Source organism: Trichoderma evansii (assembly GCF_050947405.1).
Source record: "Trichoderma evansii strain SZMC 28006 chromosome Unknown GGI43scaffold_3, whole genome shotgun sequence".
In the NCBI taxonomy this organism is placed as follows: Eukaryota; Fungi; Ascomycota; class Sordariomycetes; order Hypocreales; family Hypocreaceae; genus Trichoderma; species Trichoderma evansii.
This window is the reverse complement of record NW_028145203.1, coordinates 49,241-76,834: the sequence shown is the minus strand read 5'-3', so window position 1 is coordinate 76,834 and position 27,594 is coordinate 49,241. Positions and strand designations below refer to the sequence as shown.

At 49.7% G+C, this 27,594-nt stretch overlaps 11 protein-coding genes across 11 annotated transcripts; 7 read left to right on the top strand and 4 right to left on the bottom strand.

Moving 5' to 3' along the window:
- Positions 1–333: 333 nt before the first annotated feature.
- Positions 334–3,232, top strand: GGI43DRAFT_395178 (heterokaryon incompatibility protein domain-containing protein; the record flags this gene model as incomplete). The annotated part of the gene is made up of 2 exons (XM_083204847.1): positions 334–990; positions 1,052–3,232. Coding segments are annotated over exons 1-2 (2,156 nt in total), but the record flags the coding sequence as incomplete, so codon positions are not given.
- Positions 3,233–4,505: 1,273 nt separating this feature from the next.
- GGI43DRAFT_233148 (pheromone-regulated protein PRM1) lies at positions 4,506–7,442 on the top strand. Its single transcript, XM_083200550.1, has one exon. It carries the CDS (start codon positions 4,853–4,855, stop codon positions 7,034–7,036), a length of 2,184 nt encoding a protein of 727 aa, XP_083063739.1. The 5' UTR covers positions 4,506–4,852; the 3' UTR covers positions 7,037–7,442.
- A 259-nt stretch (positions 7,443–7,701) lies between these two features.
- GGI43DRAFT_233125 (tryptophan synthase TRP5) lies at positions 7,702–10,594 on the top strand. Its single transcript, XM_083200548.1, has 6 exons — positions 7,702–8,051; positions 8,141–8,228; positions 8,290–8,360; positions 8,425–8,657; positions 8,723–9,638; positions 9,694–10,594. The coding sequence occupies exons 1-6, from the start codon at positions 8,004–8,006 to the stop codon at positions 10,495–10,497; spliced, it is 2,160 nt and encodes a 719-aa protein (XP_083063738.1). The 5' UTR covers positions 7,702–8,003; the 3' UTR covers positions 10,498–10,594.
- Positions 10,187–11,848, bottom strand: GGI43DRAFT_233130 (mitochondrial 54S ribosomal protein bL28m). Its single transcript, XM_083200549.1, has one exon. The coding sequence runs from the start codon at positions 11,553–11,555 to the stop codon at positions 10,692–10,694; it is 864 nt and encodes a 287-aa protein (XP_083063737.1). The 5' UTR covers positions 11,556–11,848; the 3' UTR covers positions 10,187–10,691.
- Positions 11,849–11,970: 122 nt separating this feature from the next.
- On the top strand, positions 11,971–13,492 carry GGI43DRAFT_233059 (uncharacterized protein). The gene is made up of 2 exons (XM_083200547.1): positions 11,971–12,318; positions 12,402–13,492. Exons 1-2 carry the CDS (start codon positions 12,175–12,177, stop codon positions 13,323–13,325), a joined length of 1,068 nt encoding a protein of 355 aa, XP_083063736.1. The 5' UTR covers positions 11,971–12,174; the 3' UTR covers positions 13,326–13,492.
- A 167-nt stretch (positions 13,493–13,659) lies between these two features.
- GGI43DRAFT_380130 (pyridoxal phosphate-dependent transferase) lies at positions 13,660–15,401 on the bottom strand (the record flags this gene model as incomplete). Its single annotated transcript, XM_083202938.1, has 5 exons — positions 13,660–14,109; positions 14,228–14,877; positions 14,961–15,011; positions 15,068–15,077; positions 15,288–15,401. 5 exons carry the CDS (start codon positions 15,399–15,401, stop codon positions 13,660–13,662), a joined length of 1,275 nt encoding a protein of 424 aa, XP_083063735.1.
- A 2,875-nt stretch (positions 15,402–18,276) lies between these two features.
- GGI43DRAFT_232841 (uncharacterized protein) lies at positions 18,277–21,160 on the top strand. The gene is made up of 5 exons (XM_083200546.1): positions 18,277–18,757; positions 18,813–18,904; positions 19,019–20,055; positions 20,111–20,201; positions 20,263–21,160. Exons 1-5 carry the CDS (start codon positions 18,478–18,480, stop codon positions 20,473–20,475), a joined length of 1,713 nt encoding a protein of 570 aa, XP_083063734.1. The 5' UTR covers positions 18,277–18,477; the 3' UTR covers positions 20,476–21,160.
- On the bottom strand, positions 20,702–22,094 carry GGI43DRAFT_395163 (ubiquitin-like protein ATG8). Its single transcript, XM_083204846.1, has 3 exons — positions 21,721–22,094; positions 21,287–21,504; positions 20,702–21,173 (listed from the first exon to the last, which is right to left on the bottom strand). The coding sequence occupies exons 1-3, from the start codon at positions 21,808–21,810 to the stop codon at positions 21,125–21,127; spliced, it is 357 nt and encodes a 118-aa protein (XP_083063733.1). The 5' UTR covers positions 21,811–22,094; the 3' UTR covers positions 20,702–21,124.
- A 1,362-nt stretch (positions 22,095–23,456) lies between these two features.
- On the top strand, positions 23,457–24,759 carry GGI43DRAFT_380127 (coproporphyrinogen oxidase; the record flags this gene model as incomplete). Its single annotated transcript, XM_083202937.1, has 2 exons — positions 23,457–23,678; positions 23,740–24,759. 2 exons carry the CDS (start codon positions 23,457–23,459, stop codon positions 24,757–24,759), a joined length of 1,242 nt encoding a protein of 413 aa, XP_083063732.1.
- A 223-nt stretch (positions 24,760–24,982) lies between these two features.
- GGI43DRAFT_232800 (uncharacterized protein) lies at positions 24,983–25,970 on the top strand. Its single transcript, XM_083200544.1, has one exon. The coding sequence runs from the start codon at positions 25,172–25,174 to the stop codon at positions 25,877–25,879; it is 708 nt and encodes a 235-aa protein (XP_083063731.1). The 5' UTR covers positions 24,983–25,171; the 3' UTR covers positions 25,880–25,970.
- GGI43DRAFT_232803 (proteasome regulatory particle lid subunit RPN8) lies at positions 25,971–27,380 on the bottom strand. The gene is made up of 3 exons (XM_083200545.1): positions 27,053–27,380; positions 26,698–26,969; positions 25,971–26,631 (listed from the first exon to the last, which is right to left on the bottom strand). Exons 1-3 carry the CDS (start codon positions 27,237–27,239, stop codon positions 26,062–26,064), a joined length of 1,029 nt encoding a protein of 342 aa, XP_083063730.1. The 5' UTR covers positions 27,240–27,380; the 3' UTR covers positions 25,971–26,061.
- Between the last annotated feature and the right edge of the window lie 214 nt (positions 27,381–27,594).

Sequence of the window (27,594 nt, the reverse complement as noted above, 5' to 3'; positions counted from 1 at the left end):
AGTGTGCCACACTTTGAAAACCCAGCCGCAATACTAACGCGTATGGAGAGGGTGCGTAGACATCGCTGTAAATGAGCAGCTATGCTGATGCTGGCTCCGCGTTTGTTTACGACAAAACCGGCTCTTTTTATTTTATCATATTGGGCTGATTGCGATGGATGGGGAATGTTGTGGGATATTCTTTGAAACTGCTAACACAGCAACCAATATAGGCGTAGCTACATTTGATCACTGCGCGCCAGCTGGGTGTTAAATTTTGAACACGGACTGTCGGCATCTAGGAGAATATAATTCTGCTACTACCATGCCTACCTTAGGTACCCAGGTATGTACGCCGAGAAGGCTGCAGCTCCTTCATGTGCCTAAAGTAGCGGTTAGGCACACTTAAGTCCCACAGCTTGTTGGAGCAAGGCTCCGGGCGTAATAGCTGCAGTGAATTTATTTCCCCTCGCATGAAAACTCCATTCTTCTTGTGGCTTATATTTTGCTATTTCATACCAAATCTGCCTTGTATCTTGTTCAATAGCCGTAAGTAAATAAATACTGAAGCTCCTGGCTATTTAGATCGCATACATGTACTTATCAAAACAATACCTCATACATACACCATGCCGCTCTGCAGTAGCTGTGACAAGTTTGACATTCAGCTCCTTCGTTACTACACGGATGAATCCATATCTCTTCGTTATAGCACAGTAAAAAGAAACTCTGAGCTCGGTTGCGAATTTTGCTCGCTCCTTTTGGAAGCGACCCAGCACCATCTTGATGACTTCAAAGCCGCGGCTTATAAAGAGGAAGATGAAAATCGCGGCGATGCAGACGACCCCTGGATACGACTCACGATATATGGAAAATACAATGAACAGATAGGCAGAATGTCTCGGTGCAGAAAGTTAAATGTTCTCATCTGCAACCATCTGTACTTAAATGGCAGGGACACAGCATTTGATTTATCATCGACCGGGGATTTTTATCTCGTTGCAAGCCAAGGTGAGTACTATCTCTTGAGAAAAGAGGCAATTGCTAACTGAGGATAAAAAAAATTATATAGAGAGCCCAGCTTATAAAAGTCGGATAATAAGTGGCCGTTATGTCGGCCAAAATCGCTGCTCACCGGAATTCGCCGCAGCAATTAAGAAATGGGTGGATGGCTGCATCACAAATCACAAGTCAAAGTGCTGCGTAACCGTTTCTGGGAGAGAGAGCATAAACCCTCGGAATGAACAGCTCCCAAGCCGCTGTATTTACGTTGGCGGAGCGGGCCATGCTTACCTCGCGGAGTGTTCTGGTAAGCGTGGCAGCTATATAATTCTAAGCCATCGCTGGACTCCTGAGACAGAAAGTTCAAGAACTACACGCCAAAACTATAGCTCTAGGATGCAGGACTTGGATATATCACGCTTGCCTGTTATTTTTCGGTATGTTATTGCTCTGGCACGCGAGCTTGGTGTCCAATATATCTGGATTGATTCGATTTGTATTCTCCAGGACGATACCACTGATCTGCGGAGAGAACTTCTTAATATGGCTCAATATTACCAACACTCGCTTTTCACTTTAGCGGCCGAGCTAAAGCCAGAATCCGATAATGAGACACTATCCATACCAAGACCATTCAACAGGCTCGTACGGTTACCACATAGAGAAGCTGGAAAGCAGAGAGGATGTTTTTATGTCTTCAAACAAAAACAGAGGACCAAGGCCCAGTATTTGACTGAAGTGGACCAAAGCGAACTCTTATCACGCGGATGGGTGTTTCAGGAATGGTTTCTGAGTGCACGAATAGTTCACCTAACGCCGAGCAATACGTTCCTCGAGTGCCGCACCCAAATTCCACGTACAATCGGAAATCAGAGCATTGAGGCTCCAGATAAAACTTCGAATATGCCAGACGTTGTTAATCGTCAAAAACCACAGGCCTATAAATTCGTATTCAAAAGCCGGTTTTTGGTGAGTTCCGAGCTAGACTTGGACGTTTGGTACGAGTTGTTAGCTCTATCGTATTCGCGATTAAGCCTGACCAAGGCTACCGACCATCTCAACGCAATTGCCGGTATCGCGGCCGAGTTCACAAAAGTTATGAGCGGACTATCGTTTCCAGAGTCAGCAATGAAGTTGCTTGAAAGCACTTGGCATTCTTCATACGCATCAGGGCTCTGGCTACCAGATATTCACCATGGACTGCTATGGCGCGGTGCTTCTGAGATGCTTAAACTATGTGGCTGCGGTGCTCCATCCTGGTCTTGGCTGACACTTGAAGGACAAGTTGCTTGGCCTCAGAGGCACCCCGTGACTATTAACTGTTGCGAAATTGTCTCAATCATCAGGGATGTGGAGCCAAACCCTGCCTCGTATTTGATTACAATGGCGGAAATGCTTCGTATAAAAGGCAAGATTCAATCCGTCCTTTCTCGTGGGCAAATGACGGCTGCCGTAGACGAAGACCTCGCTGCTCTGACGGGTGACAGGCTCTATGCGAAACAAGTACACTGGGCAAGAGAAACATCTAGTTACAAACTAGCAGCTCTTGGATCCCAAGGATATCAAGTACGGCAGTTAATATGTCCCATTGCGGAGCCAACGGTGGCGGCAGGCTGGGGGACGTTTGAGAGACCAGATTTGCTCCAGATACAGGCGGATGGAGAAAGCTACCTCGTTAATGCGCTGCAAGTATCAATACGAAAGAAAGTTAATACTACAAAACTGCATGGCTCGTTGGTGGACAAGTATGGGCGTTCTGTAACGGACGTTTTGTTCGTAGAGCCTGTTGTGGGAACTCCAGGTCGGTCTCGTCGTATAGGAGTTGGGGCCATTTATAAGCTTAGTTAGGCAATCAACCTATGTTGTATTAATCAACATAGAAACGTGAGTCGGCAAGAGTTAGCATACTAATATATTTCTACCTCAAATATCTAGCTGGAAACTGCATTATCATAGAGCTCTTATCTATCGTGGTTCAAAATTATATATTTAAGTTAATTACACAAGAGTAGCCCTTTGCTAGCATTGACTATTTGTTTGGGTGTTATAGGCATAGAAAGTTGTCTATATTGGTTAGTTGTCGATTTTTGGTCAAGCCTATTAGCATTCTCGGCTATTTATCATATTCTTGTGTATGTAATTATGAAAAATAGTGAGCAAAAATATTATAAGTAGTATACAACAGAGACACTTTATGATAGTTTCGTTGTGGGTGAGGAAAACAATGACTGCAGATAGCAAAATCACAAAGGTACTCTTATAATAATAAATGCCGAATTTTATTCTTGCTAAGAAGCCGACTACAGTAAGAAATGGCCCTGCGATATATATATATATATATATATATGGATATAAATATTGAAATTCCAAATGAATTCAACCTAAAAATTTACTCGTACAGATCAATTAACCACGCTATTGAGAAATATGTCCTGTACCAGCTCATGCCTTCGCTGTGCTACCCGGTAAAAAATAGGCGCTTTGCCGGCGCGTCTTTAATTGGCAGGGTTTGGATGGTTTCTAATTCATCTGATTCATCTACTTCATACTGACAAGTGCTCACTTCAGATATTACAAGGACGGCTTGTAACGCCTATTGAAACGTCATAAATGAAACTATTTTGAGGTCGGTGCTGCCATCTGTAGCTGTTGCTTCAATGAATGCATTATTACATAAGCGCTGGCTCGACTGCGCGCGGCTATTGATTGGACCAGGGCATCCCAAGCGCTGCAACAGCTCTTGTGCTCCATAGCACCCTGATAATTAAGAAGCTTCAAGTATTCTGCTGCTGGAACTATTTTCACCTGTTCCGTGTCCCCATTACCGGGATATTCGCGTGACCCAGATGAATACGAAGCGGGCTCTCGTGACGTGCCGCCCAGCAAGTGGTAGCTAATCTCACCACAGGCCATGTCCCACGGCGGTCGTTTCTCATGAGTGGATCACGATATTATTTGCCAAGATTCACGCATGGCCTATCGATCTCGTTTCTCTTCGGGCTGGTCCGCGCCGTATTTTCTGGCCCTTGTACGTCATTGATGCCGCAGCTGGTGGTGGTGTTTCACTCGCTCTCTGGTCTGGCTGGCGGCAGCGCTTCTGGTATGTCATCTACGGGTGTTTGCGTCTTGCTGTCATCCAGACCCCAGTTCGTGGCCGGTGAGCCAATCAGTGACTAACCGCTACAGAGTACCGGCAGCGCAGCGGCTTTTGGCAGATCCAAAATGTTTCGCTCTTTTGGCGGGTTTGAGGATCTACCCATTACGGCCTGGTGGTTCGCTCCCACTGGCTGGCGCTGACTGACAGGCGCTTAGACTGATCCACATACGGCGTCGGTGCTGCCATGTCTGCGTGAGCCTCTCTCGTCGAATCGACGGCCTCCAGGCTGCTATTTTGAATCTTCCCTATTGCTGGGAGGCAAAAAACGTGTTTGAAAGACCCTTGCGATATGCGCTCGGCTAGTCGATCTCCGTTGGCAGCGTTCAGTTTGTGTTCACAGCCCCGGTCCCTCTTGACAGTGATTCTATTCTTATTATAATGCTTGCGCGCTATTGTTCTCGGGCCTTTGTTGCTCAGTTATGATTCACTCTTTTCTCCTACTTCTGTTCAAACAATAGATGTTCATGATGGGTAAATAGATATTTCTGCATTTTAATCCCCTTTCCTATTTCCTTTGTGGCTTTTTTTTTTTTCTTTTCTCCTTGCAATTTTTCTCATCTTCTCACCATCATTTCCTCTTCTATTTGATACATCTTTCTTTTTATATCCTCAACGGCTGGCCGTAACAATATTATTTCGGCACCTATTACACTTTCGACCAACTTAATTCGTTGACTTCAGTTACAACCGCTCGTTCCCACTCATTGCCTTAGAATGGCCTTTTCTCGCGCAGGCGACAACCCGTCGCAATTTCCTGATGTTCCAAACACGCTTCGAACCGACCCGTCCGTCCCATCAATACCTCAGCCACCTATAGAGCCGCGCGCAGATACGGCTCCCTACATTACGCCCTATCTCAGCCTTCCCGCTCGTCTTTCTCAGATATGGATCAATCGATGGACTGTTCTCCTAATAATCCTCCTCGTTCGCCTCGTCATTCTCATAGCTCAGTTACGAGATAATATTGCAAATGCGGAAACGCAAGCTCTTTCTGCCTGTACCAAGGTTGAAGATGTGGGTAGTGCTATGGCCTCAATGCCACACTATCTCTCCCAGGGAGTTAATGAACTCGTTGCTACCGGGGTTGAAAAGACTGTCCATGGCATGGTAGAGATGCTCGACCTTGTCATCAGCGGCGTTGAAGGTATCATCATCTTCTACATCAACTTCTTGACGGCCACATACACCTGTCTTATTACAGCTCTCATACATGGCAGTCTTGAGGTGGTTGCCAACGTCACCGCGGATGCGACAAAGACCTATAACAAATTTATCAATGGGACGGTGGGCGATATTAACAAAATCGCCGCTAGTTTGCAAAAGGGTATCACAAATTTGACGTCTGGTATTGAAGACACTGTATTTGGCAGCTTGGTTTCGGAGATTCCCAAAGTCAACTTCTCGACGCCCGTTAATAAGCTTCTGGATTTCCAGCTGAACTCGACCAGTTTTGTTAGCGGTCTTCAACTGCTGGATAAAGATCTTCCTACGTTCGAAGACGTTCAAAACTTCACTGAATCTGCCATATCTCTCCCGTTTGAAGCCCTACGCACTGTTTTGGATGAGAGATATGCCAACTATACATTCAACAAGAGCGCCTTTCCCCTTGCTGAAAAGCAGCAGATGACGTTCTGCTCTGATAACGATTCGCTGAACAATATCTTTGATCACTTGTTCGAACTGGTAGCAAAGGCTAGAGTTGCCTTCATTGTTGTCATTTCCTTGGCGGCTATAGCCGTCATAGCTCCCATGGCATGGCTGGAGATTCGTCGATGGCGGCGTCAACGAAATCATGCAAAGCTTGTCACTCGGAACGACCAAGACCCGATGGATGTTGTCTACATTGTTTCTCGGCCTTTTACTGCCACATACGGTCTCCGATTTACGAGCAAGATGAGCGGGAAGCGACAGATTCTTGTTCGTTGGTGCATTGCGTATGCTACCTCTCCAGCTGCCTTATTCGTCCTATCACTCGCGCTCTCTGGATTCCTTGCATGCATTTGTCAATACATCCTTTTGAGAACAGTGCAAAACGAGACACCTAAGCTGGCTCAAGAAGTTGGTCACTTTGCTGATAATGTTGTGGGAAGCCTGCAGAATATCTCTGAGTCGTGGGCCAATGGTGCCAACGGAGTCATTACAGGTCTCAACGACGACATTAACCATGACCTTCTCGACTATGTCAGCAACGCAACAGAAGCGGTCAACAATACCATCAACACTTTTATGGACAAGATGGAGGAGGGTTTGGAGATCGCATTCAACAACACTATTCTCTTGGGACCCATCAAGTCGGTCTTACACTGTGTCATTGGACTCAAGGTTGAGAGCGTTCAAAAGGGGCTTACGTGGGTCCATGATCACGCTCACGTTGATTTGCCTCTGTTTCCCAACGATACCTTTAGCGCAGGAGCAAACAGTTCTCTGTCTGGTGAATCTGGCATTGATAGTTTCCTCGCCTCTCCTTCCGATGTCACAACTAATGAAATAAGCGAAGCTGTCGGTCATGTTACCAATTGGCTCCATAGCAACCTGGTACAGGAGGCCCTCTTATCGACCGGCATTTTTCTCACTTATGTGATCATTGTATTGATTGGTGTGATCCAGACCCTTATAGGGATGGCCTCAAACGAACGAGGGCGGGCGGAGGGAGGCATACGCTACCCAAGCATGAACGGCGGCCAAATGCACTCTAATGCGTCTGCAGAGCGTTCCTGGTCGCAGGACCCGCCACCTCCATGGGAGCCAGCAGCCTCCTCTTCTAGCAGTTCCGTTGGAAGCAGAGGTTCAGCTCGAGACTCTTTTCACGAGAAATTTATCTACGGGGCGGCGAGCCCAATAAGGCCGAAAATGAATAATAATCCATACGACTACCCTGATGAAAAGACTGGGTTTTAATGCAGTTGGCTCGGCCAAATATGAGTAATGGAGTTTAAGGAGGAGGCTAAGGGGGACAATGTGAAAGTATACGAGACGTTATAATAGCAGGGCATGCTCGAGCTGGCTCGACAAACTGAAGAAAAGCAAAACAATACTGGCAAAAGGGCAGAAATATTTAGGAGAATAATAGGGGTTGGCGGCGTTAGGCTATTCATTCATGTTTGTTGGTGGCTTGACTTTGATTTTTTTACAGATTGGTCTACTCCGCACAAGTCATATTCATATAAGTCATCTCTCTAGATAGGACAGCTGCAAAAAGCTCAAACAAGTACTTCCGTACGTATTGATATTTGAAAACGAGACAAATAAAATAGAGAAAAATATCGGGGTGCGCGCTTCTGACTCCTACACTGTTGACTCATACTTGAATTAGATGTAAGCCGTATGTCTTTGTAGGTAGAGACGAGGCGAACTCTGTGTAAGGGGAGAGCTTAGGGGTGGCAACTCCGGCAGATTGAGAACATGAGCCAAGCCAGTATCCAGCATGTCGTACCTGTATGTCAGCCGCATGTATGTACCTTTCCATGCCCTGCATTGCATTGCATTGCCTTCTAGCACATCCAGATATTGCGGAGAAGCCGAGCGGCAGAGGCAAGGCTATCCAACGTCGCGGATCGGGATCACGGCCATCTCACGGCCATCTCGCATCCGCATGCTGAGCATTACCGCTTTGGGCAAGTCCGGGCCTGTGGGGCTGGGCTGCAGCTGCGGGAGGCGGGGCTTATGCAGGTGCTAGTCGTGGCAGGAGCCATCTGGAGGGGCGGACCGCATTGATCCGGAATCGGGTGCCAGAAAGTCGAATTCTTTAAAAACGCCAGAACGACGTCGACTTTTTGTTCGCCACTGATCTCGACATCGACGCATAATTCCTTCATCTTGGTGAATTGGGCCTTTTTTGGAGCGAGACAACACAGAGACGGACATCATGGAGGGTCTCAAGCAAACTTTTGCCCGCTGCAAGGCGCAGAACCGAGTGAGTGCCCCTCCGTTGACGGCATCGGCGGGGTAGCAGTTGCTGGAAGATGGCATTCGCTGACAATGGAGTTTTTCGAAAATTTATAGCCGGCGCTGGTCACATATGTGACTGCGGGTTACCCACGACCGGAAGACACTCCTGGCATCTTGCTGGCCATGGAGAAGGGAGGAGCCGGTTAGTTTTCACCATGTGAAGAGAGATGGAGCTTGGGAGTCATACTAATTTTGGGATCAAGATGTTCTCGAACTCGGAGCTCCTTTCACCGATCCCATTGCCGATGGCCCGACCATTCAAACCGCAAACACGGTACGATAGCCCATATCGAATTGAAAATCAACCGACTTGTTTTTCTGACTTTGATGTGATACAGATTGCTCTGAACAATGGCGTCAGCATCGAATCTACCCTGGCCATGGTCAAGGAGGCCAGGTCCCGCGGCTTGAAGGCCCCAGTCATGCTCATGGGATACTACAACCCCCTTCTCAGCTACGGAGAGGAGCGTCTCCTGCAGGATTGCCAGAGCTCCGGCGTCAATGGCTTCATTGTCGTTGACTTGCCCCCGGAAGAGGCGGTCTCATTCCGTAAGCTCTGCTCCAAGGGCGGGTAAGTGCCAACTCTATAACGAGCTATTGGTCGGGAAATATACTAATAAGGGTTAAACGCATTAGCCTTTCATACGTTCCCTTGATCGCCCCTGCGACCTCAGATACTCGTATGAAGATTCTGTGCCAGCTCGCAGACTCATTCATCTACGTTGTCTCCAGACAGGGTGTCACCGGCGCCACTGGAAGCCTCAGCTCACACCTCCCCGAGCTCCTCAGCCGCGTCAAGAAATACAGCGGCAACAAGCCTGCCGCTGTTGGCTTCGGTGTCAGCACCCACGAGCACTTCCAGAGCGTTGCTGCCATCGCCGACGGTGTCGTAGTCGGCAGCCAACTTATTACCACGATCCAGAAAGCCGCCTCTGGCCAAATCGACGCCGACGTCGAAAACTACTGCGCCTATCTCTGCGGCCGTGATTCTAGACCAGCCCTTACTGGAGAAATTCCATTGGTCCAAGATGCACCCGGCAACCACGGGGCCAGCGCAGATTCAGTTTCCGTCAATGCAGTTGTCAAGGGTAGCGACCGACTCACGGCGGAGCAAGACAGTGATTTGGTGGCCCAGCTTGCAGCTCTTCACGGCAAAATTCCTGAGCGATTCGGAGAGTTTGGTGGCCAGTATGTTCCAGAGAGTTTAATGGACTGCTTGTCCGAGCTCGAGGAGGGTTTCAACAAGATCAAGGACGATCCTTCATTCTGGGAGGAGTACCGATCATATTATGACTACATGGGACGACCATCTCGTCTTCACTTGGCAGACCGTCTTACAGAGCACTGCGGCGGTGCCAACATCTGGCTCAAGCGAGAGGATCTGAACCACACCGGTAGCCACAAGATCAACAATGCCCTGGGCCAGCTGCTCCTGGCTAAGCGTCTTGGAAAGACCAAGATCATTGCCGAGACTGGAGCCGGCCAGCACGGTGTTGCCACTGCGACCGTGTGCGCCAAATTTGGCATGGAATGCACAGTTTACATGGGAGCTGTAAGATTTAATCCCCTGAAACCACTAGCTAACATCTGCTAACCATATTTAATAGGAGGATGTTCGTCGACAGGCTCTCAACGTCTTCAGAATGAGACTTCTTGGCGCTAAGGTCGTCGCTGTGGAGGCTGGTAGCAAGACTCTCCGAGATGCTGTCAACGAAGCTCTCCGTGCCTGGGTTGTTGATCTCGACACCACCCACTACATTATCGGATCTGCTATCGGACCCCACCCCTACCCTACCATTGTGAGGACATTCCAGTCCGTCATTGGTGACGAGACCAAGAAGCAGATGCAAGAGATGCGTGGCAAGCTTCCCGACGCAGTTGTTGCCTGCGTTGGTGGAGGTAGCAACGCTGTCGGCATGTTCTACCCCTTTGCCAATGACCCTACAGTGAAGCTTCTGGGTGTTGAGGCTGGTGGTGATGGTGTCGACACGGAAAGACACAGTGCTACCCTTACCGGTGGATCAAAGGGTGTTCTTCACGGAGTCCGAACATACGTGCTTCAGGATAAGAACGGCCAGATCATTGAGACGCACTCCGTCTCTGCCGGTCTTGACTACCCCGGTGTAGGACCCGAGCTGAGCTCCTGGAAGGACAATGAGCGAGCCAAGTTCATCGCCGCGACTGACGCCGAGGCCTTTATGGGCTTCAGGCTAATCAGCCAGCTGGAGGGTATCATCCCTGCTCTGGAGTCGGCTCACGGAATTTATGGAGCTCTCGAGTTGGCCAAGACGATGAAGAAGGGCGAAGACCTGGTTATCTGCCTGAGTGGCAGAGGAGACAAGGATGTGCAGAGCGTGGCAGAGGAGCTGCCTCGCCTCGGACCCAAGATTGGCTGGGACCTTCGATTTTAAGAAAAGTTTGGGTTAAGGATTTCATTAGCATACAAGATTGTGGTGGCATAAAAAGCTCTTTTGGTTGCAGTACCGCACTCAGGATATCCGGCATTTCAATAGTTTATTTTTGTGCTAGTTGTGTCATATAGTTGGGTTTATTTTACAGGAGTACATACAATGATATACAAAAAAATATCTATAAAATTGAATCATTACACTTCAGGGCTCTGCTTTTCCTTTTCCGCTTTGAGTTGACTTGTCCTTGCCGCCTCATCCGCACGGTCTATTTGCTGCATCAGCAAGGCTTCCTCTTCGTCAGACAGCTCTTGGATTCCCTCCAGATCCGCCAAGTCCTCGTCACCCAGCACAAATGTCTGGTCCAAAGCAGCCCTCATCTCAGCCAACGTAGCCTTACTCCGCAAGCTGAGGGGTCCAGGAGTAGCATAATCAAGCGCATACTGGATGATGTCGTCTCTGTCCTCCAGCTCCCTCGGCTCCAGGCCCAGAGCGACTCTCTCGTCATTGAAGCGCTGCTGCACGGCGCGGCTCTGCATCAGCAACCAGCGCAGGTTCCAGCCACCGGGACCGAGCTCCTTGAGGCGTGCGGGCTTGCTCTTGAGGAGGTAGTTCTCGATACCACCCTCGCGGCGGATGGTCTTGAGGACACGCAGGGTCAGGCGGGTCTTGATGCGGGCTCCGAGGGCGGGGATGAGAAACGTCTTGACGTGGACGTTGGGACGCCAGAGGCGGCGGGCTTTGTTGTTGTGCTTGGGGGCGACGGTGTTGCCGAAGCGGATTCGGGCGCTGCCGTAGAGGCCGGCATTGGATTGCTTGTAGACGAGACGCTCGCCGTAGGGGTAGGGCGGGATGAGGTCGCTCGGAAGACGGTGCGGCTTGACGGTTTTGGTGAGCTGGGGAGAGGTGGTTGAGAAGGCTCGGGTTGCTGATGTTGATGAGAGCGATGATGATGATGTTATTGAAGATTGTCGGAGTGAAGAAGAGGTTGTAGAGGAGAGGCGAGAGGCGAGAGCCATGAGAGGCCGGGCCGATGATGAGGGTAATAATGTTGGCGACATGATGCTCGTTGTGTGTCGTTGCCCGCTAAAAGTACAGAAGTATAGAAAATTGAAAAAGGATCCCTTTGGTAGGCCTTATAACAAGACCATTGGGAAGGGGTTATGACGGCAATGCGAGTTCAATTGGGGGCGCTGAGCATTTAGGAAAATGACCCCACGATCCCACCAACTTTTGAGAATTTTGGGATGGCCTGTTGTTTGGAGTTGTATAATTCTCTGTTGCGCGCAAGATTTGATGATCCGCTCCGAATTTTTGGCTGCCAGTACCTGGGAGCTTAGGCGGGGTGAGCGAGCTGGTACAATAAGGTACGTACTTCCGTAGAAAGTGCACAGTCACGAGACCCCGCGGCCCTTTCGCGAGCTCCATCTAGAGCTGGCGCTTCTTGTTTGGGCATCTTTCGATGCTACCCCACTACGGCGATAGCAGCTGGGCTGGGCAGCCTTTCGTGGGGTGCGTTGTAAGGAGGCGCTACCTCTTTATAGAGACCTATTGGAACAATCTCTCTTCGGCCACTTATAAACAACTGTGCTGTGTTCTTTTCTTTTAATTATTTCATTTTTCTTAATATAAATCCATTGGCTGTGAACCGGACTGTCCAATTGATGGAGAAGAGAAAGCATGTTCCCTCCCGTTGACCAAAAGATCCTGCAAAGCAACCCGGAATTCGCAAAGCTCTATCGCGTCATCACCACTGCCGTCTTGAACCCGGATGGCTCTACCAAGGATGATGACGAGGCAAAAGATCGGGCTGCGGTGCAAAAGGTGAGTTTCTAGAGACAACTCTTTCCCCCTTCTTTTCCTCTTTATCTACCTGACTTTCAAGTATTGACCGAGTTTCGCTCTAGAGTCTAGACAAGCATCGCCAGAAAGCTGCAAAGCACTACCTCCTAGAACGCGCCATTGCAACGGCCATCCCTCCCGAGCCGAAGCCCACATCATCAACAACCTCCACCAGACTCTCCCGAGCCAGCGAGCGTCTCCAGCAAAAACAATCCCAGTCCTCTGCCGAGGCCACACCCGAAGCCCTCCTCGAGCTGATACTCATCTTACCCTCGTTTCTCGATACCGTCGATACGCTCCCTCCCGACTCAATCGCCTTGCTGCTTTCAAGTCCACCGCTGTCTGGTTTTGAAGCTCTGCTGCCTGATCTGGCGGATTTGATTTCTTCCAACCTTCACGCTTCTGCCCTTGGCCTCGCTCGTCTTGCCCATCCTGCCACGAACCCTACTTACCTCCACCGCTATGTCGCCTCTCTGCCAAAAGACTTTGCGAACCTCAATGTCAGTCTAGCTGCCGCCGAGGAAACACTAAAGACAGCCCGTATACGCACCATTACATCTCTCACCAAGCTCCTTCAGCTCTTTTCAGAGTGCCTCACCTGCCTCGTGCGCACACTAGAGGCCAAACACGGCGTCATTGCTCGTAGCCTGGAGCTTCGCGCTTCGGATATATCCCTGGATGCACAACGCGCAGAGAAGCAGGCGGAGCAGACAATGCTAAAGCTCAGAAAGGAGGTGTACACTCCGGAAAGCATATCTGCTCTGCAGCATTATGTTACACACCTCAAGGATGCCAACACACGAGTCGCCGAAAAGGTGCGGGATCTTCAAGTAGATCTAGAAGCTTATGATGATGAAGACTCTCAAGATGATATGGACGAGAGTCAAGAGGAAGGAGAGTCATTCGAAGATGGGCATGGTGAATACAGCGATTTAGCACAGCATGAGGAGGAGACAGAACGAGACATGGACCGATTACGACTGTCATGATTTTAACGATAAATGAAGCGCCTCAATCTTTGTTCAATTTGTATATAGCGCGCATATGATTTTTTTTTTCTTTCATTTTCTTTTCTATTCTGAATGGAGATTTGCGAAGATTTGGGCGCAGATGGGTACAAATAATACAATCATCAGGCGTTTCTTCATGATTATTGTTACATTGGCTATTATAGACAGTCATCTGGCAATTAAACAATAAAAAAAGTTTTCATTTTCCTTTTTAGATCGCCTAATACCTGAATCGAAAAACTCTTCTAACTTTCCCTTGAAACCCCCCCTTTCCGATCTAATTTATAATTTTTTTTTTTTATTATTAAACTTCTTAGCCCTTGACCTTGAAGATAGCCTCGGCCAAACGACCGACGTTGTCGCTGGTGATACCGGCAACGGAGATACGGCCGTCCTTGGTGGCGTAGACGGAGTACTCCTTGGCCAGCTTCTCCATCTCCTCGGCGTTCAGGCCAGTGTAGGCGAACATGCCGATCTGGCTGGTGATGTGGGACCAGTCGTGCTTGGAGCCGAGCTTCTCGAGGTTCTCCTTGAGGAGGGCACGCATGGTGATGATTCGGTCGGCCATACCCTTGACCTCACCCAGCCACTGCTGGTACAGCTTGGGGTTGCTGAGGACCTCGGCGGCAATACGGGCACCGTGGATGGGGGGGTTGGAGTACAGAGGACGGATGAGAATCTTCAGCTGAGAGTCGACACGCTTCTTCTCCTCAGCGTCGGCGGTGGTGACGGAGAAGGCACCGACACGCTCACCGTAGAGACCCTATTTTTAGTGAAGCAGTAGTGATTAGCAGAGGCTCTATATATCAGCCAGAACTCGGCCGCTTGGTTATACGCATATACACCAGCAGAAGCCTATCAGGGATGGGAGCTATGCTTACCATGTTCTTGGCGAATGACTGGCACAGAGCAACGTCATGGCCCTGTTCGACAAAGTAGCGGACAGCAAAGGCATCCTTGTCGGTGTCACCGCTGGCAAAGCCCTGGTAGGCCATGTCGAAGAAGGCAAAGTGGTTCTGCTCCTTGACAACCTTGGAGATCTCCTTCCACTGCTCAGGGGTGGGGTCGACACCGGTAGGGTTGTGAGCACAGGCGTGGAACAGGAAGACACTGCCCAGGGGAGCGGCCTTGAGGTCAGCAACCAGGCCGTCAAAGTCAAGGCCGATGGTGTCCTTGTTGTAGTAGCGGTAGGTCTCGACCTTGAGGCCGGCATCGCTGAAGACAGCCTTGTGATTGGCCCATGAAGGGTTGGGGATGAAGATCTTCTTGTCACCAGAGTACCATCGCTGGAGGAAAGCAGCACCCAGTCGCAGAGCACCAGTTCCGGAGATGGTCTGGGAGATGGCAACGCGGTCGAGGACGGCGGGGTTGGGGCCGTAGGCGAGCTTGGCAGCCAGGGGAGGGAACTCGGGGACACCAGTGATGCCGGCGTACTCCTTGTTCAGCTTGTTGTTGACAATCTTCTCCTCGGCCTCACGGACGGAGGGGAGGACGTAGGGCTTTCCAGCATCGTCACGGTAGGCACCGACACCTAAACAGATGCAATGAGTATATGTTTAGCAGGTGTTGCTATCGCAAACTAGGAGCGCTGGAAAGGGCGTAAAGGTATCGTACCAAGGTTGATCTTCTTCTCGAACTTGTCGGCCTTGAAAGCCTCAGTAATGCCTAATAGAGGGTTAGTCACACGACAAGAGCCAAGACTCAATCGAGCGCAGACTTACCAAGAATAGCCTATACATTAAGGAGAAACACTCTGTTAGCCTATCCAGCACATATAACTGAAGCTCTTGATTCATATATGGAGCTTCCAAAGGTTCAATGGCCCAAAGGTCCAAGAGCCGGAGAATCCGCAATTACTAAGTCAACTTACATCCTGCAACCCAATTGTCAGCAACAGGCGAACACAGGCAACGCCGGCTTTGTTAATTGCATGAAACTCACAGGAGGGCCCTGGGGCACGTTGATCCAGGTGGACAGAAAAGCACGGCTGGAGAGGTTCAGGGTGGCAGGTCGCAGGGCAGTTCGCCTGCTGGCAACTCGGAGGGCGGACAGCATGGTGGCTTCTGTGTGGAGGTGAGGCAGTTACGAGTCGGAAGAGCGGCGGGGCTTGGAGGAGACGAGGGAATTGCGCCTCTAAGGTCTGCGAGAAGGGCAGAAATAAGAGTGGCAGAAGGGCAATTGAGGTTCCAGACGAAGATCCGGAGCTTGGCTGTGGCTGAAGGAAGTATTTAGCCAGGCGAACGAAAAAGGGCAGGCACAGTCACACCTCCGGAGCGGGATGGTTCGATGGCGTTGACACTGAGCAAAATGCCGGTGGGTCCAGCTTGGTGACTTCGGAGGAATGGCGGCATGAAAAAAATCAACTGGGATTCATGAGAGTAATATTAACATTCTCAGGGTTACAAGGTTGGTGGTTTTCTTTTTTCCTAGTTTTTTTTTTTTTTTGTATAAATCAAGCGGTTTCTGTATATTTTTATTGATTTTTTATTATTATTCTTCACATGCATTGACATGACTGCACTTGAATTGTTTTTCTCGTCCCCCGCCTGAGTTTTTTTAGCAGCTCTGTTAGCATCACATGGAGCTCAAAGTGCTGGAGAAAGTGGATGCGATCCTTGCGGGGAGAGTCGGGAGAGCTTCAGCAAAGCTCCGACTCTTCTCCGAAGTGAAGACAAGGACCCTGGGGAAGGATTACGGGGAAACGTATTCCCGGCTGAGCTGCTGCGTGGCTTTGGGATGAGTTTGCGAGAGAGATGCCGTATATGTGTGTGCAGCAGAGTAGATATAGGTCCGTTGGCAGCTAGACAACGGGAAGGGCAATTATGTAAGGCCGATTGGGTGATGTGACGGGCGCCAACATATATAAGCTCAGCCTTCTAGAAGAAAAATGCAATTCTATAGGAGTGGCGTGCATATGCACGACACGGGCCCTGAGAAGCTCTTGAAGATTGCCCATATCTTATCGAAGCTGAAGACAGCACAGCATAGCACAATGCAGCTTGCCTTATCAGCTGTTGGATAAGATATCACAGCATAAATGGAAATATCCCCTGTAGTAAATAAGAGCTGGGGATAATAAGAATGAGTGAATTTTCTTTGTAGTCTTTTCGCGCCCTCCTGCGCCCTTTATGAGATAAGAGACGACGCATCTTGGACGTGATGGAGCATATCCATCCATCCAGTCAGCCTCACCATCTACACGACATCAATCTGTCATATAGACTCCACGCTATTGGTTATTGGATTTCATCGGCAAATGGTCAATAGCCGTGGATGCTTGTTCCCCCGCATCGAGATTATCTAGCTCATCTAGCTAATAAGCAACTATTTATCAGAATCCGGGGAAAGCTGAGCAATCGCAAATGCTGTGAAACGCATGTGAGGGTTCGTGAAAGATGGAATGGAGTATGATAAAATACGAGTAAGTGAGAAAGCAGGCATAAGCAGGCGGATATTGCTCTTTTGGGGCAATGATAAATGGCGCCCTCTCTGTCTGGTCCACTCGGAATGCAGAGAAATTAAAATCACCCAAACCAGAAATTATGCGGCGATAGAGGCCAGCGAAAATTACCGCTATCAGCTAGCGCCGCCGAAAAGCCAGTGGACCAAACTCCCTTTTTCTGTGGCCCACGACACCAAAAATGTCGGATGGCCTGGCCATCGCCAAACGAGCCGCAGCGCTGCGAGCGAGACGAAAGCGCACGTCAATCCCCAGCATGCCAGATTCGAATAAGCATATGGGGCTGAAGGGCTGCGATCTAGCGTCTCGTCTCCCCCGCATCGCGATCCTTCCCCGTGGGGTTTCCGTCTCCCCAAATGACGACAAGTTGCCTGCTTTGTAGAATCACGGTGCCTGCCATTGGCTGGTGGCTGTAGATGGCCCTGGGCGACGAGCCAGCACCTCAGCTCCGGCGTGTCTTTCCTTTACGGCGTATTATAGAGATGGCCTACTTGTACATCTATTTACTATTGCTCTCGACCAACATGTTCATGTGATTGACGGATAATTATTATTCTAACCAACGAAGACAAACGCCCCAAGAGGGGAACCTGCTTACAGACGCCCTCACTTATGGGCTATCCAATACTACAGAGTACACTTTGTACAAACTAGAGAGATATTACATTGTCTTGTTCGTCTGCGTAGCAACCCAAGGCCAAAACACCTCGCTCTCTATGCCGTTATGCAACTGCTCCATAGCGCTGATAAGAGCTGCTACATAAAATCGCAGTTCCAGAATCTCCAAAGTGGCGGTGGCAGGCCCTTTGCGACCAGGGGAGAGAGAAAAATTTTGCCTTTCCCTAGTTGCCTAGGCCGAGCAAACCAGGGGCATATTCCTCCCATCAGAAATTCTCCAATTCAATTGCCCCATTATTACGGTTCTGTTTGCAGACTTTCTACTTGCTAGGCCAAGGCTAGACCTTGGCTTTTTAGCAGCTTAAGCGGGCTTCTCCGCCGCCACGAGCCACTCCCGGCTTTGCATTTATCACTAGTTCCCTGCTAACTGACCATGTCCCCTCTCTGGTTGGGGGTAGGAGAGACGACGAGAAGTGGTGGTTTTTGGAGTATGGCGAGCTAAAGAAATCTTTTCTTCCTCTCTCCTTGTTTTCAACAGACTGTTGCTTTCTGCAAAAGCCTTGCATTAGACAAAAGCCGGCATTTGACAAGGCGTCAGACGGCGAGAATCCTAAAGTGCTACCTTTTTCGGTTTTTGACCCTAGCTGCATATCTAGTTGCTATTGTGTCCCGGGAAAAAAAACCCACCACCTCCTCCTCCATCGACGGCTCCAGAACAACAGGCGGGCGTCATTGGATCGACGGAGCACAAAGACGTCCAATACCATACAGGTACTAGGGCTCGGCTTATTTAAAATCACCCCCCGGCATCGCTTCGAGCAAGCATCTCATCTCCAAGCATCGTGCCTACTCCGCTTCTACATTCACCTATATATGGTGGTCTGTTATCCCACCCACCCTCTCTTCTCGATCCTTGTTTTTTCCTCTTGTCTCTGTCTCTCTCCTCACTCTTCAACATACTCTGTTGCTGTGAAGAGTGTTGATACATCAGGCCATCCTATGTTCTTGTAACGTTGTCTGCTTATATCACGACCCTCTTATTCACAACACACCATGGCTTCTGAAAAGGAAATCTCGCCTCACCTCCATGATGGCGACATTCAAGTGTCCAAAGATGCCACCACCGGCGGCGTCGTCGATGTCGATGGCGATGAAGACTTCTCAAAAAGGGATCGTACCGTCATCGAGCACGCCAGAGCGGCCGCTGCCAAAGAGCAGCAGATGACGCTTCTGCAAGGTATCAGGCTGTATCCCAAGGCCATTGCATGGAGCATGATCATCTCTACCTGCATTGTCATGGAGGGCTACGATATCAGCTTGGTCAACAATTTCTGTAAGTCTCCCCTCGAGGGTCTAATATCTCTGTATAATTACTAACAAGTTGTTAGATGCGTTCGATCAGTTCAATCAGAAATACGGCGAGCTGTTTCCAGACGGCACATATCAAGTACCGGCCAGATGGCAATCAGGCTTGAGTAACGTGAGTTGATCCCGAAATCTATACCTCCATTATATATATATATATATATATATATATATATAAACTTCCCCAATATCTCGACCATAGCCGGGCTAACATTCTGGTCCATAACAGGGCGCTGCTGTTGGCGAAATCATTGGTCTCTTCATCAACGGTTTTGTCTCCGAGAGATTCGGCTACAGGAAAACCGTCATGGCCTGCCTCGTCATGATCGCCGCCTTCACAGCCATCTTCTTCACCGCGCCCAATGTCAAGGCCCTGCTCGTCGCCGAGATCCTGTGCGGTATCCCCTGGGGTATCTTCCAGACCCTCACCGTCACCTACGCCTCCGAAGTCTGCCCCGTCGCCCTGCGAGGTTACCTCACCACCTATGTCAACTTCTGCTGGGGTCTTGGCCAGGAGATTGGTATCGGAGTCATCTTTGCCATGCTGAAGCGCGACGACCAGTGGGCGTACCGCATCCCCTATGGTCTTCAGTGGATGTGGCCGCTCCCTCTCTTCATCGCCATCTACTTCGCTCCGGAATCCCCCTGGTGGCTTGTTCGCCGAGGCAAGGCCCAGGAGGCCAAGCACTCCCTGCTCCGCCTGACCAGCTTGAACCGCGAGACCGACTTTGACGCCGACGAGACGGTGGCCATGATGGTCCACACGACTGCTTTGGAGGAGAAGGTCACAGCTGGCGCCTCCTACTGGGACTGCTTCAAGGGAGTAGACTTGCGCCGCACAGAGGTTGTCTGCATGGTCTGGGCCATCCAGAATCTCAGTGGAAATGCCTTCTCCAACTACTCCACCTACTTCCTTAAGCAAGCCGGCCTGTCTGACCACGACTCTTACTCGTTTGCATTAGGCCAGTACGCCATCAACATGGTGGGCGTCTTCGGCGCATGGGGCCTGATGGCTATGGGTGTCGGACGCCGCACCCTGTATCTGTATGGTCTCTGTGGCCTCTGCAGCATGCTCTTCATCCTCGGCTTCTTGGGCTTGGTGCCCGAGTCTCACAGGAGACAAGGTTCCCTCGCCACCGGTAGCATCATGGTTATCTGGGCTCTCTTCTACCAGCTCACCGTCGGCACTGTCTGCTACTCTCTCGTCGGCGAGCTTCCATCCCGTCGGCTGCAGATTAAGACTGTTGTCCTTGCTCGCAATCTCTAGTAAGTCCAGGTATTCATCTATATCGTATAGCCAGATTACTAACCTCTCGTGCAGCAACATCGTGGGCATAATTACCAACGTTCTGACGCCATACATGCTGAACCCCACCGCCTGGAACTGGAGCAACTATACCGGATTCTTTTGGGTAAGAATTTGTCCCAGTCGCGTACAAGAGTGTTTGACTGACCACGTATTTAATTTCACAGGGAGGAATCTGCTTCTGCTGCATCATTTACACCTACTTCCGTATCCCCGAGCCCCGCGGCCGAACTTTTGCTGAAATCGACGTGCTCTTCGAGAAGAAGATTAGCGCGCGCAACTTTGCTTCCACAAAGGTGGACGTGTTCCACGAATCCATCGACGAGAAGGTTTTGAACCAGTATGATGGAATTCTCGAATCTCACATCGAGAAAGTTTGATTTTTCTTTTTTCGACTCGGTTTCTTAATTTAGTTTTGGATGTTTTTGATGATAACTATTAATGAAGGAAAGGAAGCAAGCCATCTACCACGGGATTGATGTGTTTCGATTGGACGTATATACCACTACAAACGATATCTTATGCTCGTTTATACATATGAATAAATAATAATGTCTCATTACAATTCTAAGCCCCTTCTTCACTTATTGAGAGAAAAGTAGATAATTAAAACTTGACGTCTTTGAGAGACAAAAGGCTGTTATTAATCTCTGTTTCGCTGTCAAACTAAGAGACAGAAAACAAGCATAACCATAGGCGTGAGGGCAAGAGTAGAAGCAGCAGTCACACGCAGGAGGGCTGAAACAATAAAAAATGTATAGCCGCAAACGTGCACATGTCACTGGCTGAAGCCTCCTTCGCCGTGCCAGAAATCATTTCCCTCCAAAGTCAAGGCTTGTGACAAAGGCAGCACAGAGATGAGGTGCCCAAGGCATCTATTTCATCTCGGCTCTTCTGTTCAATAAAAAAGTATCCGCAATATAACAAAGCTCCCGATATCCCCTAACGGAAAAAGAGTAAAAGCCCAACTACCAAAACGCCTGCATCAGCCATATTCGGCTTGGAAAGTTCCCTGTATCGCCTCGGTGTTTATGCGGTACCAAAGGTATTCTCGCCGGAGTAGGTGATGTATAGAAAGCTACAAAAAAAAGTTAAAGTTAGCCTCCTGCTCTGTTGAGGATCACCCAAGATTATGTCGGTTGGGTCGGGGTTTTGGAGTGTGTGGGATGGGATAAAGAGTAAAGTACGTACCCGTCCTCGTCCTTGTGCTCTTCGTAGATGCTGCTCATGAGAGCAGCAGTAGGGGGTAAGACCTCATCTACGAAAATGAAGATGGCCTTCTCGGGAGAAAGCTTGATCCTCTTGCGGATGACGTAGACAAACTGGCCTACTGTCAGGTCGGCGGGGACCAGATACTTCTTCTTATCGATCGTAGCGATGTCGCTCTTTTCGACTTTCTCGCAGATAACCTGTTGCGGCAGAGAGTATTAGCCATCGAGCTTGAGAGATGGGAAATGCGGATGAAGTGTATTGCTGATGGTGATGGTGATGGTGATGGTAACGATGTTAGGCAGCCACAAAGTATATACGGATGCGTGCATGCCTAGCCGAGACAAGGGCAAGACGACGATGATGAAGCGAGGTAGAGAGTAGAGCATAGAGCGACCACGAAGCTATAAACTTACAGGAATACGGTCGGAATACTTCTGGCGAATGCGCTCGGCCTCAGCCTTGCGCTTCTCGAAGGGGTGCTCGTCCTTAAACTTGCTGCGCATCTTGACGGTTGAAGATGTTGAGGTTGAGATGGTGTTAGGGGAGCTGTCGATGACGAGATCGCAGTAGATTTAGGTGATGTGATGTACAGTGTTGGCGCGCGAAGTTGTAGTTGTCTTTGAAAACGCAGTCCAAGTCTGAGTTTTGGCGGAGAGATGATGAAAGGGGGAAAAAGAAGGAAACAAGGGATGCAGCGATGATGCAGCCGGTAGAAGTAGGGCGAGCCTCTTTGTGGTGACGAAGTGGAGGAGAGGGGTGTCGGTCGCGGGAGTGACCCAGTGACTTCCGGGGGGCGGCTGATGACTGGATGACACACGCAAAGAGGGCGGTAGGCAGAATAGCATAGAACAGTACAGCGAGCTCTAGGCAGAGGAGGCAGTGACGCTCGCCATCAGCAGCACGCATTGGGTGGCGCGGGGCGGTGGCGCCAGCTTGATGCGGGAATGCGGTGTGTGAATCACTGCCCGTGACTTGCGGCGTTAGTACTGCGGTACAGACCGGGTACGGCTGTTTGCAATAAAACAAGAGAAAAGGGGGGTTCAGTCATTGTACATGCATAACACGGGACCCCCCGGGGCAGGTACCCGCGTGCGGCAGGGTGCTCAGAGACCACATGATCAGCCTGTCCGGATCCTTGGTGCTGTGCTCAGCAATCAATCACAATCACCAGGGAAGCCAAGTCAGTCAGTCAGTCAGTCAGTCGCTCTACAAAGTCCCTTGTACCCCGGAATGCTGCCGTGCAAGCTGCCGCTGTCACTGGTACCTGGTACTGTCCTAGCGATTAGATAGCGCTCTCGCAGCTGAGCTATGCTGCTCCGTACCTCAGGTAGTACTTGTAAGGCTGACCGGCCGGACTCTCACTTCGCTGCCGTATTCGCTTTCATCTGCAAGGGGGAGCACCAGGGCATCCGTAATCCGGCTCTGCGGAATACTAAATCCATTAAACAAGGGCCTGTGTGTAATCTCTGGAAGCTTATCAAGCGCTGCATACTTACATAACGTGGAATATTAATTCTGCTTCTCTGTATGGAGCACTTGCAAGCTGCTAGTAACTCATGTACTACCTACATACCACATAGAAATGGATGCTGAGACTGGTACTTGGATAGATTTACATACATACGTGGTATCATGTGAAGTTCCATCTTATGATATACTGATAAGATAGACATCGATGTTTCGTTTTGCGCCTGGGAATTGTGCAAGTAGACAACAATGACTTCATAGCGCACAAGCCACTTTGCGCATTCTCACGGCATAGCTACCACCTCCTGCGATGCTACAGGTCCGCTACCGCTACGCTAACCACAGCGCTATCAAGGTCCCAAGTTGAATCCCGAGCCGAGCTTGTGCCGACAACCACCAGCTTTAGCCAGCCATGGCCTACTATGTGGGAAGATATCAACTACTGAACACGCCACCGGGAAGTCGGTGGCTCGATCAGTGGAGGGGCCAATTGTCCAATTGAATTGGACGAGAAAGACGAGACGACGACAAGAAGAAAAACCAAAAAATCTCTTCTCCGGCTTATTCTCTCGTCGCGCCCGGGTTCTACTATTAAAACCGGGCTGCGCCCACCTTGTCTCTGTCTCTTCTGTCTTCCTCAATTGCTCTCATCTCATCTCTCCATCTGCATCTTCACCCCGCCATGGCTACGCCCGCGGCGGCTTCGCGCCATGTTCAGCGAGTGGTCACCCAGGCCGGCCTGCGCTCAGCACGGCCTCTGAGAAGCCAATTGGCTTTCAACCGATGGGCATCTTCTTCTTCAGGTGCTCGCCGGTCTCCCGCCAGCTTCGGAGCTTCTTCCTCGGCAGCCATTTGGCTTGCAGCGGCCGCTATTGGCATCACTGCTCCTTTGGCATATAGCTTGGTAAGTCATAAATAGTGGACAGTTGAAGCTTCTCCGACTTACATCTCTCTTTTTCTTCTAGTCAACGGCAGAGTCTGCTAAGCTTGATGTCTCATCTCTTGCCGAGAAAGATGAGCAGAAGAAGAGAGAGGCCACCATCACCGACGAATCTCCGATGCGCCTGCGGATGGAGAAATTCATCAAGGAGCAGCAGCAAATCATTGTCAAAGAACTCGAGCGCATCGACGGAAAGAAGTTCCGCAAGGATGAGTGGACACGGCCGAATGGCGGCGGCGGCATAACTTGCGTGCTGCAGGAGGGTAACGTATTCGAAAAGGCCGGTGTCGGTGTCAGCGTTGTTTACGGATCGCTGCCCAAGCCGGCCATTGCAAAGATGCGAGAAAACCACAAGAATCTCGATCCCAACGTCGAGTCTTTGGAATTCTTCGCCGCTGGCCTGAGCATGGTGCTTCATCCGTCCAACCCCATGGCCCCAACCGTGCACCTGAACTACCGGTACTTTGAGACGGCCAATCCCGATGGCACATCACAGGCCTGGTGGTTTGGCGGCGGCAGCGACTTGACGCCCTCATACCTCTTCGACGAGGACGCTATCCACTTCCACAAGACGATCAAGGCCGCGTGCGATAACCACGATAAGACTTACTATCCTCGATTCAAGAAGTGGTGCGACAAGTACTTTTACAACAAGCACCGCGGCGAGTGCCGAGGTGTGGGCGGCATCTTCTTTGACGACCTGGATGAGGGAGAGCGTGACCAGGAAAACACCTTTGCATTCATCCAGGACTGCCTAAAATCTTTCCTGCCATCATACGTCCCCATTATAGAGAAGCGAAAGGACATGCCCTTTGATGAAAAGGAGAAGATGTGGCAGCAGATTCGCAGAGGCAAGTATGTCGAGTTCAACCTAGTTCACGACCGAGGAACCGCCTTTGGTTTGAACACGCCCGGATCACGAGTGGAGAGTATTCTCATGAGCCTGCCTTTGACGGCAAGCTGGAAGTACATGTATGAGCCAGAGCCCAAGAGCCGGGAGCAGAGGCTGGTGGATGTTTTGAAGGAGCCCAAGGAGTGGGTTTAAAATAATGGTACGACTCTTTTTTGTAATTGCGCAGGGTTAAAGGTACTAGTATATAAACAGTATATACTTTGTAGTAGTATAGAGGAAATAGATAAAAAAAAATATGTGCTTATTATTTATCTTGTACCAATTGTCGACGAAGTATATCCAAGTATATACGGTTGGATTTATGGCGAATAGAAATGTTTATTGTGAATTGTGACTTATTAGTGCCTAAAACGGGCTAATGTGCACTTTAACTGGATCTAAGCTCGGCCACATAACATATCTTATATACATCCAATCGCGATTCTCATTTTCACATTATCAAAGCCAAGCACCTATGGCCAGATGCTATTAACATCACTTTACCGATGCCGCACATAACAAGACTCAGTAGAGAGTCGCCATACTCGCAAATTCCACAATAACGATGAGTGAGAATCGTCTCCCATCTCATCATCAGTTATACACGGCTCTTATTCCGTCATATCCTCCTCCTACTGCTGGAGAGTCGACAGGCGACGAGTCAAATTGGCGTCAGCAGTTACTGACTCTCCATGTCATTTTCCCGAGTCTTCTTTTGCCAGCCCTAGACCTGCTGGATCGCGGGCTGGTCACCCGTCTCGTTGTAGTCAGCTCGTCGCAAACCGCGACTTCTCACACAAGTCACGCTCCTCAGGATAGCGAAGCCAAACCTGTACAAGGTCAGCATACAGGTCGAGACATCGCCAGCCAGCAAGGAACGAGCTTCATTAAAGATCAGATATGGATATACAGTGTCCACTCTGCTGCTTCGACTGCATCCCGGGGCAAGTGGCGACACATTGCGCAGGCGTCGAAATCATACGCAGTGCATCTTGATGCGTGGAGCTGCAACTGTGGTGCTTTCGCTCTGGATGCATATTCTAATTACGATGTGACGAGCAGTATTGAGCAGCTCCAGGAGTCTGGTATATCCTCTGGTGCATTTGGCAGTCTGGGATTGGATGCTCGGCTGGGACTGCAGGAGGATTTTCCTTGTTGTAAGCACCTTCTCGCATGCTTGTTGGCCGAGAAATGGAGAGGAACTCCGAGAGGCTATGTTGAGGACAGATATATAACAAAAGAAGAGTTGGCTGTCATAATCGGGGGCCTCTAGTACACCTATAATACAGCTGTCACGACTAAGAAGCAGATGGAAATGCAAAATATCTATTTCAGTTGATTTTTTGGCTTGGTGGTTTGCCATCGTCAACATATAGAAACCACTATTTCACTTTATTACTCTAAACACTCATACGCCTTCATTCTGAGGCGGCCCCATGTTCGCTGTCCCTTTTATTATTTCTTCTTGGGCTTCTCTTTCTCACTGCCTTCCTTGGCTTCTCCGTTCGCGTTGGCGGTGGTGCCATCCTTCTTCTCATCCTTAGTATTAGACTCCTCTTTCTTAGTCTCCTTCTCGTCTTGTTGCTGTCGGTTTTGGATCTTGTTCTCTATTAGATCGTGGAATGCCGTAATGGCACGTATCAGACTGCTCAGATAGATGGCCATCAGCTGGTCGTTGGTCTTGATGCTCATGGCATGTGATAGTTCGTGGCTTCCCAATTTGCTGTCATCATCGGGTGTGGATAGATTGGGGAGAAGGTTGAAGACGTCTTGTAGGTTTCCGAGGATCGCATGGTTGACCGGGAGTTGGCCATCGAGAACTTTCTGGAGGTAGGCTCCGATGTCTCGTAATCGGAGGTGCAGCCCTTGAAGTGACTGGAGCTGGTTGGTCACGCGCGTGGACAGAGTGCCCACGGCAACGTCGCGAATATCCCTTAGTAGGTGCTCGACACCAATCTCCTCGGCCTCCTCAGCCTCGATGATCGAAGGCGTGTGGACAAATGTTCGAGAGGTGGTAGTTCCATCCTATACAGGAAGGGGGAGAATCAGCTCGGCTCTCTTGCTCAAGATGCTAGAATATGAACGACTTACATCCTTGATTTCCTCGACCGCAAAATACGCATCAGTAGGGACGCCGGATTCCTTCGGTTGAACATCAATGATGACTAGTAAAGGGTTGGGTGTGTATCGTTTGAAGAGCTCGTTGATCTCAAGATCAGAAGCACGAAGCTTGGGTCCAGTATGGTACCAGCCCACCAGCTTCTCGCGCGCATTCACTTTCTTAAACATGTCATTCATCGACTCGACGTAGTTGTGGTCCAGGAACCACACTGAGGGGTCCTTTTCATCCTCCTCAAAGGGAACTGAACGAAAGTAAGCTGTTAGAAAGTGCACCCTCTCTAGGCTGCAGAATCCCTATAGATTCCTTCCGCAGTCTACGACGTACCTGCAAAGCTGTTTGACACTCTCACGTTCTTTCCATCGTTTTGACCAAGAAGAACGCCGACAACCCGTCTCTTGGTCTTGTTCTGTACTGTTCGGTTGTAATGGTCGACCGCGGAAAGGAGGACTAGCGGAGCGACGGAGACGTTTCTCGTGACCAGCGAGAGTGTTTCCGCGGTAGTTGTAGGCATTGTAGCTGATGGTAAGAACTGGACCTTTTTAAGCAGCGAGTTGAAGGGCTCAGCGCCTGAGAGAGCGAAGAAGGTCGCAGTAGTTGAAGAAGACGATAATGGTTTGTGGTCGGCGGGAGCTCTCAGAAAGGACGCCGATTGGTTTGGAGGTTGTGGTTGGTATCGTCAGTGTTTGCTTGGTGGTTTAGAATCACCAAAGAAGCAATTAGGTACCTATCCGACTTACGTCGCAGCACACTCCGTCATGCTGGTAGTACCCCTCCACCAAGCTACTTAAACACGCTAAGCCGCAAAGGGGCCAGTCACGTTGACTGAGGCAAGATAATTATTATTCTTAAGTGCTAAATCCTTTTTA

Excerpts from the sequence above, each read along its gene's own strand:
- GGI43DRAFT_233148 (XM_083200550.1), top strand. The coding sequence starts at position 4,853 with ATGGCCTTTTCTCGCGCAGGCGACAACCCGTCGCAATTTCCTGATGTT.
- GGI43DRAFT_233125 (XM_083200548.1), top strand. The coding sequence starts at position 8,004 with ATGGAGGGTCTCAAGCAAACTTTTGCCCGCTGCAAGGCGCAGAACCGA. Across the intron at positions 8,229-8,289 it reads CATGGAGAAGGGAGGAGCCG|ATGTTCTCGAACTCGGAGCT; the intron begins GTTAGTTTTCAC and ends TTTGGGATCAAG. Across the intron at positions 8,361-8,424 it reads CCATTCAAACCGCAAACACG|ATTGCTCTGAACAATGGCGT; the intron begins GTACGATAGCCC and ends GATGTGATACAG.
- GGI43DRAFT_233130 (XM_083200549.1), bottom strand. The coding sequence starts at position 11,555 with ATGTCGCCAACATTATTACCCTCATCATCGGCCCGGCCTCTCATGGCT.
- GGI43DRAFT_233059 (XM_083200547.1), top strand. The coding sequence starts at position 12,175 with ATGTTCCCTCCCGTTGACCAAAAGATCCTGCAAAGCAACCCGGAATTC. Across the intron at positions 12,319-12,401 it reads ATCGGGCTGCGGTGCAAAAG|AGTCTAGACAAGCATCGCCA; the intron begins GTGAGTTTCTAG and ends GTTTCGCTCTAG.
- GGI43DRAFT_232841 (XM_083200546.1), top strand. The coding sequence starts at position 18,478 with ATGGCTTCTGAAAAGGAAATCTCGCCTCACCTCCATGATGGCGACATT. Across the intron at positions 18,905-19,018 it reads GGCAATCAGGCTTGAGTAAC|GGCGCTGCTGTTGGCGAAAT; the intron begins GTGAGTTGATCC and ends GGTCCATAACAG. Across the intron at positions 20,056-20,110 it reads GTCCTTGCTCGCAATCTCTA|CAACATCGTGGGCATAATTA; the intron begins GTAAGTCCAGGT and ends CCTCTCGTGCAG.
- GGI43DRAFT_395163 (XM_083204846.1), bottom strand. The coding sequence starts at position 21,810 with ATGCGCAGCAAGTTTAAGGACGAGCACCCCTTCGAGAAGCGCAAGGCT. Across the intron at positions 21,505-21,720 it reads AGTATTCCGACCGTATTCCT|GTTATCTGCGAGAAAGTCGA; the intron begins GTAAGTTTATAG and ends CTGCCGCAACAG. Across the intron at positions 21,174-21,286 it reads GAGCACAAGGACGAGGACGG|CTTTCTATACATCACCTACT; the intron begins GTACGTACTTTA and ends TTTTTTTTGTAG.
- GGI43DRAFT_232800 (XM_083200544.1), top strand. The coding sequence starts at position 25,172 with ATGAGTGAGAATCGTCTCCCATCTCATCATCAGTTATACACGGCTCTT.
- GGI43DRAFT_232803 (XM_083200545.1), bottom strand. The coding sequence starts at position 27,239 with ATGCCTACAACTACCGCGGAAACACTCTCGCTGGTCACGAGAAACGTC. Across the intron at positions 26,970-27,052 it reads AGTGTCAAACAGCTTTGCAG|TTCCCTTTGAGGAGGATGAA; the intron begins GTACGTCGTAGA and ends ACTTTCGTTCAG. Across the intron at positions 26,632-26,697 it reads CGGTCGAGGAAATCAAGGAT|GATGGAACTACCACCTCTCG; the intron begins GTAAGTCGTTCA and ends CTTCCTGTATAG.